The sequence below is a fragment of the Scleropages formosus genome, chromosome 19 (genome assembly GCF_900964775.1).
Source record: "Scleropages formosus chromosome 19, fSclFor1.1, whole genome shotgun sequence".
NCBI classification, from domain to species: domain Eukaryota; kingdom Metazoa; phylum Chordata; class Actinopteri; order Osteoglossiformes; family Osteoglossidae; genus Scleropages; species Scleropages formosus.
The window spans coordinates 13,024,648-13,040,540 of NC_041824.1; the positions used below are offsets into that span (position 1 = coordinate 13,024,648).

A 15,893-nucleotide genomic window follows, 5' to 3' on the forward strand; every position below is an offset into this window, starting at 1 on the left:
ATGCATGCTCATGGACTCATCTAAATTACATTTAGAGGTTATAATCATGTTATGGCAAAACAATTTAATACTGCAATAATTTGGTTATCATTTTGCATACTGTAGCTGAAGAATGAAGAATGTCAATATCATGCTCTCTTACAGCTTTGGTGCACTGCTGAAAGCCTAAGCAATGACTTGACTGCTAGCCTCTACTTACCATCTCCTATTACTTGTCACACCTCTGTTGATTTCCTCGCAGGAGCCATTGCTTGAACCTGCAGAGGAAAACAACAATTTGTCCTTTTTTCAGATAGCTCTCAAATAGCACTCCAGGCTACAAAAACCCTTATCAAAATAAAATTAATATTTTTGCATTTTATTCAACATTACTTAAAGGTTGTTGCAGTATGAGGTATAAATATATAATATCCAGTAAAAAGTGAACAGGAGATTTATACAAAATGAATTAAAAAAAGTAGCCTCATGTCCTACTTTGGCAAAGTTGAACAGGTTTTATTCTGCTGATATAACATTTTGAGAGTTACACACAACCTTTCCAGAGCCTTGTGGAGAATTCAGGGCTTGTGGTATTGGGGTAGTGAGGGGTCTCCTTCGGGAAACCACGGGAGAGACGCGTTCCCGGAAATACAGGGGCTTTCCATGGGTCTTAGAGCACAGAGAGGAGGAAATGGAGGATGTGTCGTCTGCCTCTCCACCGGTCACCGACTGGCAGCTGCGGTCAGAGCCACTGAACCCACTGACGCTCTCCCCTGAGGACTCAGAGCTGTCCACTGGGAGACACACAATTCTCAAAATTAACTCAGTGCTGCAACAGTGAACTGGACGGTGGACCCAGTATGTGGGCAATGCTCAACTGGAACTCACTAAGGAGGTTAACACTCTCGATCTCCACATCATCCTCTTTCACAGCCCCTGTAGAAATTTCCTGGTGGGACTCAGGTTCTTGGGCGTGGCTACAGAGGTAGCCTGTGGGTGGGAGGGACCCTCGCCCTGAGGAGGAAGACGAGTTGCTGTCAGACGCCGATCCGCTGCTCCCTGAACTGATGGAGTTGGGTCGGGACAAAACAACCTCTTCTTGAAGCACTGAGAGGCAAGAGGATGACAACCCCTTTTACTCTGGGATAAGGAAAAACGCTACCAGTAATGAGCTAAAATATTTAGACATATATGCTACTGAACAAACCATTTAAAGAGAAGGTTAAATCTTAAGGAACATATAGTACCTCTTCCAGTGAGAGTACACTTGACTGCCCTGTCACAGATAGCCGCTTCACTTGGCTGGATGTCCATGAAGGGCTTGCTCCCCATTCCCATGAACACTCTCTCCTGCATCCGGAGCTCTGTAACATATTGCATCAGTCCGTTTTTTAAAAACCGAGAACTCATTTCTGGTAGCCCAAGCATAATCCTCAAGTCACTGTCAAGAAGTAGAAGTGGAATGCACGCTGTTGGTGAATGGGACAAGATGTGCTTGATAACCCAGAAGCACTGACCTCTGTTGCGCACTGCCTGCTCCCATAGGATTTGTCCTAGGTCTCGGGTCCAGACCTCCTTCACCTCTGCACTTTTTGCTTGCAAGATGTAGGTGTCCTGTGACTTCCTCCGTCTGAACCAGATCTCAAAGCACAGCCCGCTGTCCCCGGAATTGTGCGTCATGCCAATGTCAGAAGTCTGCCCAAAAAAGGCACAAAATCACAAACTGCCACTTTCCTTTAGTCAGACACATTACTTGAGCAAGATTTTGCTCAGTTGAGATGATGTAACTGCAGAGTAGAGTTAAAGGACCTGATATAGACCTCCTGGGAGCAACGTCATGTACCTTGAAAGACTGCTTGTAGATGTAGATGTCATTCCCCACAGCTGTCTTCTTGGTCTTGCTAAACAGGATGAGATCTTGGAAGAGGAAGATGTGGCGGAAGCACTTCTTCTTTCTGAAGGACACCAGAAACTCATCCTGACAAATCAGCTGGCCCTGCTCCTTCAAGTTCACCTGGAGATAGGAGGAACAGGTGAAGAAATGTATGTTTCTGCCTTGTTCTCATCACCTCTCCTTCTTCCTCCTTCTCTCCACTCACATCACAGTCCTGGATGTCATCCATGGCGAGGAGGTCATTGCCGTGGCGTAGCTGGAAGCGAACCATCTCTAAAGCCGCCTGGATCCTGGCCCTCTCGCTTCCATGCAGTGCCTCACACTCCTTCAGCATGTCCTGCAGCAACAAGTTGTACTTGCTGATCCGCTGCACTGGCTTCAGCAGGTAGGATGACAGGTCCATATTGTCCCCCATCTCCCTTTGTTTCTTCTGGCCTCCCAGAAAAAGACAATAGGTTAGCTGCACAATTCATGGATCATGGCTACAATTGTATGAATTTTCTGTCACAGTGATTGGTGACTCAAAATTGTTTAATTTTAATTTAATTATACAAAGTACGCTAGTAAAAATACTGTTACTTTCAAAAAATAATTACTCAGGTAGTCATAGGTGGCTGGTGAAATCCACATGTCACGTTTTACCATAATTCAGACTTTAATTACTTTCAAGGAGAGAAAATTAAAATATTAATGGTGAAAAAGAGGGTGACAGTAATGTAACAGAGAAAAAGTACTTTTTTTGTTTTACAAATGTAGACAAGTAAAAGTAAGAAGTATTCATGTCAAAATTTACTCAGAAAAATACAATATCTCCAGACATTTACCTGAGTACAAGTAATGGACTTAAAGAACCTTGTTGCTTCAAAGTATAAAAGGAGGAAATGTGAAAATTCATTTTTAGGAGTACAGGTTTCCTAAACTTTTTTCAGTCATGCAAAAATTCCTCACCTGGAAAAAGTCATGACTGTGGTGAATGAGCAGCGAGTCAGACTGTGGCTTGTTCTTGCTGTAGAGTGCATAGAGATGGAAACTTTCTCTCTGCATCAGTAATGAAAAGAGCCACAAGTTATCCTGATCTGCATGAAGCATGTGTGTTATATGGGATTTCTGTACAGGTATGAAGAAGGGAAAAAATAGCCACTGTCTGACTGTCAGAGCAGTACTGGAATCTGAAATGAAGATATACAGTAGTACGCTTATGGGAAAGGGTTTGACTCACGTGTTTCAGGAAGCAGCGGCCCACATGGACGGGCTCCTGCAGGCAGCCCTCCAGCTCCTTAAGGAAGCAATGGTGGTGGAAGTCATGCAACTTCTCCAGGTTGCCAAAGACTCTTCCCCGTTGACCCCTTAAGTCCTGGGGCACGTCGGGCCGCTCCAGAAGGGGGTAGTAATGATCCAGAATATAGCCCAGAGAGCGTACATATTCCCTCTCTGTGACCAGCAGCTCCTCCACAATGCGCTGTAACCGCCTGGCAACATACAGTATGGGTTACCATGGTGACTATCACTCTCCTCCAGCCTCGCCTGTTTTCAGCAGTGGTGATGCAAAGTTGGTGGCTGGTTTAATGTCGTTTGAATGCATGCAAAAATTACATGCATACATATTAATGTCACAGACAGTGAAAAATAGAAAAAAAAAAAAGGTCAAAAAGGGGCCATGATTGTACAACTGCAACTCCACTTCCACATATACATTTAGATGGGACAGCGAGCTGTGACTCACAGAAAGTGGGCCTTTGCCTCTCCTCCGTTCAAAGATGTGGTTCCCTCACTCATCAGATTATGACCGGAGGACAAGTCTAAGGTCTCTGTGTCCAGGCTGCAGGCACCTGGTCCGCAGCCAGAGTCCTCTGAGCAGAAGCTGCCGTGACGAGAGACTTGGAAGTGCTGGGCAGCCTGCAGCATTTGGCAGGAGGGTTGGTTGTGACTGTGGGATGGGTTGTGACGCTGCAGCTCAGTGAGGATGGAGCCCCTGTTGGAGCCTTCACTCAAAGACCTCCCCAAGCCTTGATGCCATGGAAACCATTCACAGCCACTAGGACCCATAGGTGTAGAGTCAGTCTCAGCTCCACGTGTTGTGATATGTTCTGCTCCGGTAGTTGGATTCATTTCTCCGCTTTCCACTACACTGTGCACTGCCCCACTACTTACAGCTTGTTCTGTCACCCCTTCTTCTGTCATGCTAACCTCAACAGGTTCTGCTGAACTTCTGTCCGAGTCACACAGAGAAGCTTTGGGAGGTGATGTGATCACACAAGTAGAAAGTGCTGATAATGGAGACTCCAGACCGTCTTTAGGTTCTTGTCCAGCTGGAATTTCAAGAGGCTGCTTAACTTTTACAGAACTGTGCAGTCTTTCCTCTAGCAGCTGATGGACTTCTTGGCATCGGAGCCAGGCCACATTCCAGATCCGCATCCCCCTGGAGCCCTTCAGAGCACACGCTTGTGCCTTGATCTCCTGGAAGAACTCTACCGAATACTCACTGAATTGTTCACGATACTTCTTGAGATTGACAAGATCTTCCTTATTTAGTTGGCTGTGGGATTTTATTTGCTCCAGGTACTCCCTACAATCTTTGGCAAGTTCAGTGGCCTGAAAACAGAAGTTTAAGTATTTTATCTGACATGTTTTTAATAATTTATTTCAGTTCTAGTTATGATGGTTTTGGTTTTCATCTGTGGAAAATGATTCATTTTCATTTACATTTATTCATTTAGCAGATGCTTTTCTCCAAAACAATGTACATTTCATAGAAAATACAATTTGTTCATTACATTATGAGAAAGAGACATAGCTGCAGACATTTATGACTCACCTTCTCACAGAAACGACACAGGTTAACCATGGTCTCCAGCTCACCACGGCATTGTTCTGCTCGTGACAAGAAGTCTGCGAGTCCAGATTTGAATGTGTACACCATGGTCCGAAATATCTCTGTCTCTGCATAGGATGACCCCTGGATTGCCTCAGCTTCTGTCACCAAAGTCATGGCCTGGTGCTTCTGCTCCTGCAACAAACCTCTATAAATATTACACACTTTGAAAACACTCTCATGGTATTGTGTCTTTCTTGCCAGCTTCTCCTTAGCCTATCCACTTACGGTGGCCTGGATGAGGAAGGAGTTGAAACTTTGAAGGGTCTGCTCCACCCTCTCAAGGGAATCCTCCACAGATTCAGCCTCTAGCAAGCGCCGCTCCCCCTCAGCACTGAACCACTGCTGAATCTGGAAGTGGGATGAAGAGGGAAGCAGCAAAGACTTGGGCTTCATCTCAAAGCATCAATAGTTCTCCCAGGGAAAACCAGTCCCTTACTGAAGTGCTTCAGTATTTACACAACTGTGTAAATGTGTGATATTGTAATATTATAATATCGCAGAGCAAATAAATAGTCAATAAAATAATTACATTGCTTCAAAGCTTTTTCTGCCTTTACAGCATTTTCCAGTTCACAGGCTAGGGTTATACCTTGTTGAATTTTTCCTCCAGCTCCCTGAGTTTGAGTAGAAACTCCAGATGCTGAAGAGACTGGTTGGAGCTCCTCACCAGCATATGCACCCGTTCCTCCACCACATTGTACAGGCTGCTCACTGCGTCCATGTAATCGCTGTTGGGACGTAAAAAATGAGGCATCAGCCAAAATTCACACTCGTGCCCAATACGTGCTTAATTGCAGGAGGAGAGATGTCATCTTTACTTCATTTAAAACTCTTCAGTTCAAACCTGGTTGTCAATGGACAAAATAAGTAGAAATTTTAATTAGTGATGTACTCACTTTCGGATAGAGGATCTGCTAACAAAAATAATTACAAAAGGTGGTTTAATGAAAGCACAATGTACAGTATTTTGCAATTATAACACAGATGAATTTATTAACTGGACATTGGACATCGGACTGACTTTAAATGTATGGCCTCCATAAAACCTTTCATCAAGGAGTACCATACCGGTAGTCCTCTGAATGTGCGAATCGAGATTCCTCCCTCCTGAGCCTGGCCAACATAGCTCCCCCTTCTCTCTGCAAAGCAACCAGTTGAGTGTCCTCCAGAACCTCCTTCATCAGAGTCTTCTGTGCATGTATGCGCTGCTGTGCATCCTGCTCCAGAAAGGCACAAGGGACATCACAGACTCAGCATACCCCTTACAAGGTGTCACATTCAGAAACACCTGCAATGGGTAAAAGATGTATGAGAAGTATTCTAGCAGCGTGGAGGGGGAGAACTGTAACTGTCTCATAATGCTGTTCTGCAGCTGGTCGTGTATGCATAGTTGAATGGGCAACCACTGTGGGAAGTTATAGGGGAATTATTGACTCCTGTGTTTTATGTATTCTGGAGTTTTGTCTAGGTGTGTGTACATGGTGAGTTTGACTGCTTCACCATGCTAAGGTACAAGTAAGCTCATGATCTGACATTTTTGTCTCTCAAACGGCTCCTCAGTGATCCAGCCAACAGCACAGTCCAGGAAGGCTGTTACAGTATACTTTTTAATTTATATTCTTTTTTTTCCCCGGTTCTAGCTTTGACCGATTTCCCAGCTCTTAAGTTCCCTTCTGAATCACAGAAGCAGGAATCCAGGCACACACTTTCTCTGATGTACAAATTTTGAAATGCTTTCTTCTGTACATTCTACACACTGCAAGGTTACTTTAAGCAATAAAGCATGTATGGACTACAGAAGTCTCTCTAGATTCATCCCATAATCTTGTAGAACCCCAGGCATCTCATCCGCCCAAGGGATCACAGGCAATTGTGTTCCCTGAGCCTCCTCAGCAGAGGTGCTTAGTGTGGCAGGTTATCAAACCCCAGACATTGCAGGGCATACAAAGGTGTATCAATGCACCACTGCAGACGTCCAGTGTATTTACAGTTTTTCTGTAATCAAGTCCAAAGTATGATTATTAAAGGTAAAGTCCAACCTTTGCTGTATCAACCTTTTGGTTTCCCTCAAATTTCTGGATAGCATTCTGGAGTAAACTGGCAGCATCTCGTAGGTCCAGCATGAAGGGATTCAGTTTCTAGAACATAAGCAGCCTTTCATCAAATGCGGTCTCCATGTTTGATTGAATCCAAACCCTTTAGTCTGAGAGGATTTCTCTGCTCAGTTCATGGGTACGCCTTTTCAAAACATGCATGAATGGCTAATTGATCACTTATTTGTTCACAGATCAATTGAAACCTGGTGCAGCTGCAGCCAGTCTACGTGGCTGTATGGAAAGGTGCCTTCCAAATTCGTCGTCAGCTGATGTCCTTCCACCACCTTGTGCAACGCTTTTAGCGATGTCATGATTTCCATCTGGATCCGACAAGTAAGAATGACATAAGGTTAAAGATCCGAGGTGTAAAGGCCGTCAATGTACGCCCTCCTTAGAACGTACTTTCCCAAGCCAGAGGGATTTCTGACCTGCAGTCCAGGTTGCTTCTCAGGCCGAGGGCTGATTTCTTTGTCCACCAGCAGGAGGACACAGTGCACTGCATTGAGGGCCTGTTCCTGCAAGTAAATGCATGGCACTCAAAGGCTTCACCAAAGAACTTCAAGCAGAGCTCACATGATGCATAGTGTAACCCCTGCATTATAAACCTTTTTTCTTACAAATTTTCAAAGATATTAACGTTACATTTTTCTATTTTATTCTGAATTGTATTTTGTTTACTTGTCTATTTAAAAAAAAAAAATTGTTTGCTGAGGAGCAAATTTGACATGTTTTGGCTGCTAGTGGAAAGTAAAACATATCCACATACAGAAGGAATGTGGAGACTGAATTAATTCAACTTGTTTCCACAGTTTTTACAACAGGCATCTGGTGTTTATGAATGATGGTGATCAATAAAGAGATGACAAACATTGCACATGTTTATGGGATAAATCTGTAAACAATCAGCATTAAAAGTTTGTGATCACAGTATGTTTTTTCAGTATTTTTAAATTTGCACTACTATTACTGATAATTAATGAAAGGTTAAATGTTAGAGGATTTTTAAAATTTATTACAGTTAAATCCAAAACTTTTATAGAACCTTTCCAGCAAAAAATCAAGGTATGCTTGTATTGTTTCACTTGTATTGATTGTCTAGATAATAAGGTAAACCTAAAGTGGCAAGATGATGACTTTTGCTTATGTGAGGAACTGAACTGGAGGTTGTGAAAATACATATATTTAATATTCAGTAATTTAGATTATTGTAGTTTTAGTTTTAAGGTTGTGTGTAAAACTAATAAAAGATCATGAAAGCCCAGCAGCAGACTGGTGCCCTTGGATTTGCGAACAAGTCAGGTTACAAACAGACTTCTGGTCCCAGTAATTTTCGTAAATCAAGGACCTAGTATAATCCTTTCATGAGCAATGCCGGAAGTAGACTGCCCCTGAGCTTGTGCTTATCTCCATCCAACAGACGGTGAATTACATTCTGATGATTCTAATGTTGCCTCTCTGTATGCATGGTAAGTGATTAACAACTGATTTGCCAATATATAATTTTGTAAAAGTAATAAGAGTGACAAAAATTGTTTTGGTTGCCAGTGATTAATTGCATCAATTAATCCGCAAAATGACATTTCATTTTTAGGAGAAGTGCGATAAGTGACGACTTTTTAAAATCAAAGACCTCACCTCTTCCCTGATCATCTCTTTCAACATCTGAAATAAATTAGATTAATAAATTAATTCACTTTTGAAGGTGGAGGGTGCACAGAAACCAACTTACTTGCATCAGAAGCAAGGCTTTGTAGAATGTTGGGGGTGGTGGCATCTTTCTGGCATCTGTTACCAGGGTCATTCCAAGGTCTCCCACTTCCCTCCTGGAAAACAAATGAAGGCTGTGAAGGTTTCTTGTCCAGCGTCCCGTGTATTAGAGCGTGCACAGTTTTGTTTGTTACCGTCTTCCCCTTGGAAGCGAGTGAGTAAGTTTGTGAGTATCTCGCTCATGTTAAATGCGGTATGGGACTTGTTGCAATAGGCAGTGCAGAGGGCAGCTGAAACTGAGCTGTGTGATGAGCTTACCTCCAGTGCCTTGTTCTCCGCAGGTGGAGGAACATGAGTTTACTCAGTAGTCTGATGACCTTTAACCTCATTATGCCCTAAAAATACTGTCTAATCAACTGCCCTGCATAAAGTAGGACCGAAGCTACATGGAGAACCCGGCATAAGGAGAATCTGGATTAGTTTTTGCCAGCAACATGTATGAAATATATTTTCCTGACACACCTGGGGTTCATTTCAGTTACAACAAAATAAATGAAATATAACGTTTATTCTGGCATGCACTATAATGCACCGTGTAAACAAAATTCTCAGTTGAACATTAGCCTATAAATAATAGTTTAGAAAACAAAGCATATCTGCACTTTATTGCTGTGCAAAGGAAAATTCCTGCCAAATTTTCAAAAATACGCATTTCCAGATGTTAATCTGTTTCTGAGGAACTGTTCCTACTGAGAGCAGCTTTCCGTTAATTAAATGACTGCAAACACAAAGTGCTGCAGATCACAACTGCCAAGTGAAAACAGTCATTTATACTAAGCAAGATATGGTAGATTTCCTCAAAACAGCTGTTGGGTTAAATTAATGAACAAAATGTTCACTTCTGAATAGTGTTTAAATTTCTTATATTTCAAATATAGACCCCTAAAAGAATGAAATGAGATATACTGACAATTAAAATAAAACAAAAAAGGTCATGGTTCATCAGTTTGAGTTCATATTTTGCTGTCCTTTTATGGTACATACATAAATTACAAAAACTTTTTTCTGTTCCATTACAAGAATTCCATTGTCTGGCACCACATCACTGAAAATGAAAGAATGCAGTTTATTATTGGTTATTATGTCTGATCTGAGAGTCTGATGCTTCAATTCAGAGGTGTGAAACGTCTGTTATAAGCACCCCTGAAATTCTCAAGATCCACTAGGGAAGCTTCACCTGTAATCCCTCACAACCTGGACTGTGAAAAGAGGGTACTCCCCTGTCTTCTCCAGGCCATTTAGGGAGAGCAAACCCCACCTTGGAATGGAGTGGAAGTAGAGCAGCAGCTTGCACAGCTCCTGGCTGGTGACCAGTGGAGATCTCCAACCCTGGTGGTCTCCATACAGCTCCACTACGGCTCTGCCATTCCGATCTCGGCTGCCTGAAGGAAAGAGAAGCAGTTCACACCCACTGCTGTGGGTAGCAACAGCCAAACCCCCGTCAACCTCCCATTACCCTTCTCCCAACACCCCCTCACCCATCATATCCTCACACTTTATGAGGTACTTTCCCAGAAGAAACACTTTGAGATGTGATGCTGCATAGGTCTTCTGGCAGAAGGAACTTTGTTTTCATCAACCATGACAAAGTGTGGGTGAGCACACCCTGTCTGCATGCTAAGTAACAGGACTGCCAAACAAATATGAAGCAGACAAAACATATCACGGGGACAAATATAATCATACTGTCAAACCTACTTGTCACATCTTATAAGTCTGTGGATCTGAAATGCTATCCATATGGTATGTCCGTAAGTCTCTTGTTCTTGGCAGCAGTAGCTTTTGCAAGTTTACCAGATGTCTCAAATTAGTTATTTTCAGAATTGGGGAATGGGACTAAAGATCATGTAGACTATTTATTAGGTGATCTAAATGCTGAAGTCCTGTGGCGAATTGAAAAAATACAGTCCTAAAAGCAGTCATGTGCCCACTCTCATTTTTCTACACCACAGTAAATGCGTTTCATAAAGACAGACATAGATAGATAGATAGATAGATAGATAGATAGATAGATAGATAGAAACTATTAATCCTGATGATTTCAACAAGCTTGTCATTTTTACCTGGAAGACAAGCAATTCCTAAGTGAAGAAGAGCGCTGCTGCTGTTTGCTGGAAATAGACTGAGCTGGGAGGATGGACTGAAGACCAGGGACTCTGAGCTTTTATCAGCCTGGGCTGTCAGGAGCTTCTTCTGATGTCCATTGACAACAGGCAAGGAGGATGGAGTTTCAGCTTTGCTGCTCTGGGTGACATCTTTAAACATTGAGATATCAGAGGTGACCAAAGTTTATGGGCATCCGGTTCTCACATGCACATGGCTCTTAAAAGTGATCTAGACAGAGTTTTTAAAGATGTTAGACAGGTGTGTTGTTAGAGTGTTACACAACTCTAAAGAGTGAAGTGCTGTTTGAAAGCAAATCCGAAATTGAAAAAAGGCATTCTTTCTGATAACCTCAATCAAAATGCCTTTATGAAATAGCACACTCAAAAATGAAAACTATGAAATGAAAAATGGGTGTACTATCCCGATGAAGACAGATTGTTATTGACAGGACTCTACTGTCTCTCACAGGCTTTTATTTTCCCCTTTGCATTTTTTAGAATTTAATAAGAAAAATTCTCTTGGTTATTAAATTATTTTATGACACTTATGTGCAGATCAGTCAAAAGAAAATATAAATGAAAACAACTTATAATGATGTTTAGGAATTTTTAGCCTACAGAATTTCATGTGAAAGCACATACTGTATATACATAGAGCTGATAGTCTTCTCCAATGTTAGTGAGCACATATGGTGCCTAGCTGAGTCTTATATTCCACCTTGACTTGTTCATGTGTAAACAGAGCCTAGACCCTGTTCAAGAATACCAAGATGGCTGGCAAAATCCATAAATGTAATTTATGGTTCATAAACTGAGTCTTTAATGATTGTGCAGCCACAAAAAACCCACTGACATAACACTGCTGTGATCAACCTAATTTCGGTGCTCATGATCAAAGCAGCTGTTTGAGGTCCCCTCCTTAGCCCTCCAACTTGAGTCAACCTGAAACTGGGATTATGGATGGCTCCCTTCTGCCCTGACCCATGAAACCCTTGCCTAAGTTTAGCACCTCTGGTGTAACTAAAAGTGCCGGAGGTCAAGACCCCAGTGGATATATGAGAAACGGTGCTGCCAGAGGCATGTGTTGGTTGTCAAGTTAAATGATTTTCACGAGTTTTGCAAGAAACTGCCACCTTCAGTGGTATTTCATGGGTATAAAAATGCATAACTGAATGTTTTTAGGTATCTGCCCCCAACTGTTTTGTGCATTTATTACTATTAGTACCATATACTTGTGCGACTGATTTAATGACACACTTCCTGTTGGCCATTTTCTGTTATTTTCTGCAAGATGGCAAGAAGTTCAGTACAGGAGAAGCTGCAAAACTCTAAATGAAAATACAGACTAGATAGAAAATTATGATAGTGATGTTTAAAATGCTGAGTTTGCTTATGTTAATAATGTAACTTACATCTGGAGCTCTATCTGGAGTGTATGATTTCTTACTGGGTTAACCTTAAAGGACTACAGCATGCTACACTGGACATCAGCTGGACTACTATCAGCAGTTAGAAAATGACTGCAGGTCCAAATCAAAACAGGTCTGGTTTAGTACTCGTGTCTGAACTGAACCTGTAGCTTTTCAAGCAGTATACAAGGCTAAAGATACGGTAGCTTAGCTAAAGAAATAATAATCAAAGTTATGGGTCATTCCCTACACTGTCCTCAGTTAGTCTTGATAGCTTTTCCTCTAGGTGCTATGGACACCTTCATTGCCAGCATTCCTATTCCTTTCAAGGCCCTTCTCACAAAGACTGCTTGAAGAAATCTGATAGTTTGTAAACTTTTATACTTTCCCTTTAGAGAACCTTGTCCAGTCTAAGTCCTACTAATCCAGTTCTTGGCCTCCTTCATATTACCATGATCGTCATGCCAACTACAGCTCTTTGGCTGCTAAGCTTGCTGAGCATTCAGAACAATTTGGCTCCCAGTTCAACAAAGAAGTCTATATTTCCACCCATGTACCCTCCACCAGCAGCCTAATGCCATCTGACTATATTTCAGGAATTTCCCTCTCCCTTCTGAGGGCAGGGATCACGCTCATTCACTCCTCCATGACCACTGCCTCCCATTACAAAAAAGGAATGTGAAGTTCCACCCATCCAGTAGAAACTATTTCCTGTTCTTCACAGGCAACTTATTGGAGCTGATGACATCTTTCAGTTAAGAGGTCAGACTTCAACTTCTACATCACTGGGTTATTTTGAGAACAAAGATGTTTTTGCCACCTTTAACACTGCCATTAAAAAAACCTCCTTTACTGCCCTTTTGCGCCTTATGTGAGAACAGCTGGGGGCCTCCAGGATGCTCTGTGGGCGAGTATGGTGAGGGTGGATCCTTATATATGTGACTTACACAGAGTTTTTATGGTTCATGTACGATATGTGATCAACAGCAAGTCAGCACACCAATACTAGAATTAGACTTGTCGACGGAAGAAAGCCTCTGTTAAAGTCTTTTGAAAAAGAAACCTTGTTGACTGACATTCAAACAATGTTCCAGTGTGGTATGAGCTCCAGAGCAGCTCTCACCTTGTTTGATGCTTCTCCGTTTGTCTGTTTTTGGGGACATCAGTCCAAAAGCTGAACCCTTTTTACACTGCATTACATGAACACGAGGAATCATTTCTGGGCAGACATCGCTGATACTCCGCTTGGCCTGTGCTTGCATTGCAGGGCTTTTTCTGTAGGTCTCGGAGACGGAGGAGCAAGAGTGCGAGAGGACTCTCCCTGGATGACTGTTCCTGCTTTGCTGGTCTGGTGAGGTATTCTCCACTCCAGGCAGACAGGGTCCCTGGTCCTCGACAAGCTCTGGGCAGCAGTGGAGGGCATGACAGTAAGGCGGTGGCTCACTCTCTGAGGCAGGAGATGCACTATCGGTTTCATTAGTGCTGGACTCCTCCAGGATGGCCAGTGTCCCACCTTTCTCAAAGCTAACAGGGTTCTGCAGGGCTTCTAAGTAGGATTCCCGATACCTGCACCGGGGCTCCTTAAGCCTGCAGCTCTCAGCTAGCCGCCTCGTCAAACATGGCGTGCAGGGTTCCTTTGAGAACCTGAGTGTGTGCCCACAAGGCTCTGGGTCCTGGGACTGGGTCGGAGGAGATGGATGCGTGGAGTCCCGGCAGGGAACTGGAGGGGCTGGCCTCACAGGTCGGAGGGCAGGGAGCTTCTGCAGTGGCAGGCCTCTGTCAAAGGCCAGAGCCTCTTTTTCCTTGGTGAACTCCACCAAGTCCACATAGTCACCCTCAAGTTCCCTGTCACTATGGCTGTCCCAGGTGTTTGGGGCCACCCAGCCTACGGGTTTGCCAGCTGGTTTGCACTGGTTCACCTTGATGAGCTGGGAGCAGCCGCTGTCCACTAGCCGCAGAGACACAGCAATGCCGTCCTTCGCAGGTAGGATCCGGGTCTCTACAGAGAATGCAGAAGGACAGTGGGGACCCTGAGGGTAGCTTGTAGAGCTTTCCAGGGGCATAGGGGAGGATGTTGTAGCTTTGGGTTTATCCACAAATTCGGGTTTGGCCACCTGCGCCCATGGTACTTTCACAATGCCCTGGTCCGTGGAGAGCAGACAGCGGCGCAGCGGGGTCCCATGGCGACCCTCGTTGATACACCTCAGCCACTCTTCTGTGAAGATGCAGGGATAGGAGGTCTCAGGAAGGGGCATCTCCTCTATCTGCCGGTACTCCTCCAGCAGGCTCTTGAGAACAATACGGGCGGCCTGGTCAGCGAAGGGCTCCACCTGAAGGTAGAAGTCCCCTGGGTGCAGCAGCAGGGGGTTGATGGAGGCCAACTGAATTACCACCTTCTCCCGCAAGCACAGCGGCCAGCCCTCACAGCGGAACAGCACGTCAGAGTACGTCGCCTGTGGGCACACAGCACTTCCATAGATGAGACTTTGTAAACCAGATCACAGTGAAGACTGAAAGTATAGTGATGCTCTGAGTGTTGGAAGGATTTCACTTAGAATTTTTAAGACAGAGCTGCTAAAAAATATTCTAATGATGACACCACAGTATGAAACAAGAGCAATTAAGAAACTTTAGGGAGTGAAAGACAGTTTGTTTTATAATATTATCATACTGCCCTGAGGTAAAGATCGAGCTGGCTCCAAAAACGTTAAGATAATTGTAACTTTTAATGTTGTCCTTTAAACTAGTTATTCCTGTCAACAGCTGGGAGGGTTATCAGCAGTCCAGCATGTGCAGTGTAAACACAAACAGAATACAAGCACGTTTATATGCATAGAAGCTGAACGTTGTTTCCTTCCTTGATGTTTAGTAAACTGAAGCAGCTTCCATGGCTTCAAGCGTCAGTCTAGAGACCTGCAGCATTCCCATCTCATAAAGCAACCCATTTGGTGTGACAATTCTAGTCCTTCGTAAATTTAACTGCCAAAAACCTGGCTAACAGAGGGGGATTTTGCAGGTTACAGAAGATGTATCCATGATACATTATTAAAACATTAATGCAGCTAAGGGACATCAGCAAAAAAAGAGGATCCAGATGGAAAATAGCAACGCTCAACATCATAAGCACAGTCGTGATGACTTGACTCAGACATAGTATTTCGTCTTATTTTTTAGCAGAGGGCAAATCAAAACAAAAAGAACTTTTGAGTGGGGGGGTGATGCATTATTTCTCCTGTGAAGGCCAAAGCAATGCCAAATCACATAGCAGAACCAGAGAAGGAATGCTTGATAAGAGGATGGCTTCGAGTTGATGAAAACACCTCCATTTAGAGGGAAAAGAGCCATCAGGTAACATATGTCAACGAGATGTCCTGCATGAATGAACAGTGGAGGAATTTGCTTTAATGTGTAAGTGATAGCCCTGGCTGCATGTCCTGCTCAAGTAAGCATGGCCGATCCCACAAGGCCGCCCCGGGGGTCAGTTCGAACAGCACTCCTCTCTGAAGTGGTAGAGAGGAAAAATGCTCGGAATGCCAGAACAGTCTGCCATTTCCTCTCTGGAGATAGAAAAACAGTGTAAACCCGGGGAAACTCGGGCCCTAAGCTGTACAGCGAGACTCACTAGCAGAAACATGGCAGTCTTCAGGACCCGCAGCGGGTCAAAGACAACACACCACTTCTCCTGCAGTCTTCAGAATTATTCAGGCATACTAGCGAATATCATCCTGGTTATAATGTACTCCTTTGAGGGCCAGCACAATGCATGTC

At 43.5% G+C, this 15,893-nt stretch overlaps 1 protein-coding gene across 2 annotated transcripts in view; it reads right to left on the bottom strand.

The window, feature by feature from the left end:
* Positions 1-15,893, bottom strand: part of LOC108939448 (pleckstrin homology domain-containing family G member 4B-like) — a 30,945-nt gene that overhangs the window by 1,205 nt on the left and 13,847 nt on the right. The window contains exons 3-23 of one of the 2 annotated variants that reach the window (XM_018760806.2): positions 13,249-14,578; positions 10,675-10,866; positions 9,870-9,993; positions 8,574-8,667; positions 7,273-7,359; positions 7,048-7,164; positions 6,788-6,886; positions 5,817-5,965; positions 5,338-5,476; positions 4,974-5,096; positions 4,689-4,874; positions 3,597-4,465; positions 3,093-3,342; positions 2,822-2,911; positions 2,079-2,303; positions 1,823-1,993; positions 1,497-1,674; positions 1,227-1,343; positions 868-1,086; positions 535-773; positions 200-257 (exon numbers count right to left, since the gene is read on the bottom strand). In XM_018760806.2, coding sequence (XP_018616322.2) covers positions 216-257; positions 535-773; positions 868-1,086; positions 1,227-1,343; positions 1,497-1,674; positions 1,823-1,993; positions 2,079-2,303; positions 2,822-2,911; positions 3,093-3,342; positions 3,597-4,465; positions 4,689-4,874; positions 4,974-5,096; positions 5,338-5,476; positions 5,817-5,965; positions 6,788-6,886; positions 7,048-7,164; positions 7,273-7,359; positions 8,574-8,667; positions 9,870-9,993; positions 10,675-10,866; positions 13,249-14,578 — 5,040 coding nt within the window. In that variant the 3' untranslated portion in view covers positions 200-215. Of the gene's footprint in view, positions 1-199; positions 258-534; positions 774-867; positions 1,087-1,226; positions 1,344-1,496; positions 1,675-1,822; positions 1,994-2,078; positions 2,304-2,821; positions 2,912-3,092; positions 3,343-3,596; positions 4,466-4,688; positions 4,881-4,973; positions 5,097-5,337; positions 5,477-5,816; positions 5,966-6,787; positions 6,887-7,047; positions 7,165-7,272; positions 7,360-8,573; positions 8,668-9,869; positions 9,994-10,674; positions 10,867-13,248; positions 14,579-15,893 lie in introns of both variants that reach the window. The other variant, XM_018760805.2, reaches the window with a different exon arrangement.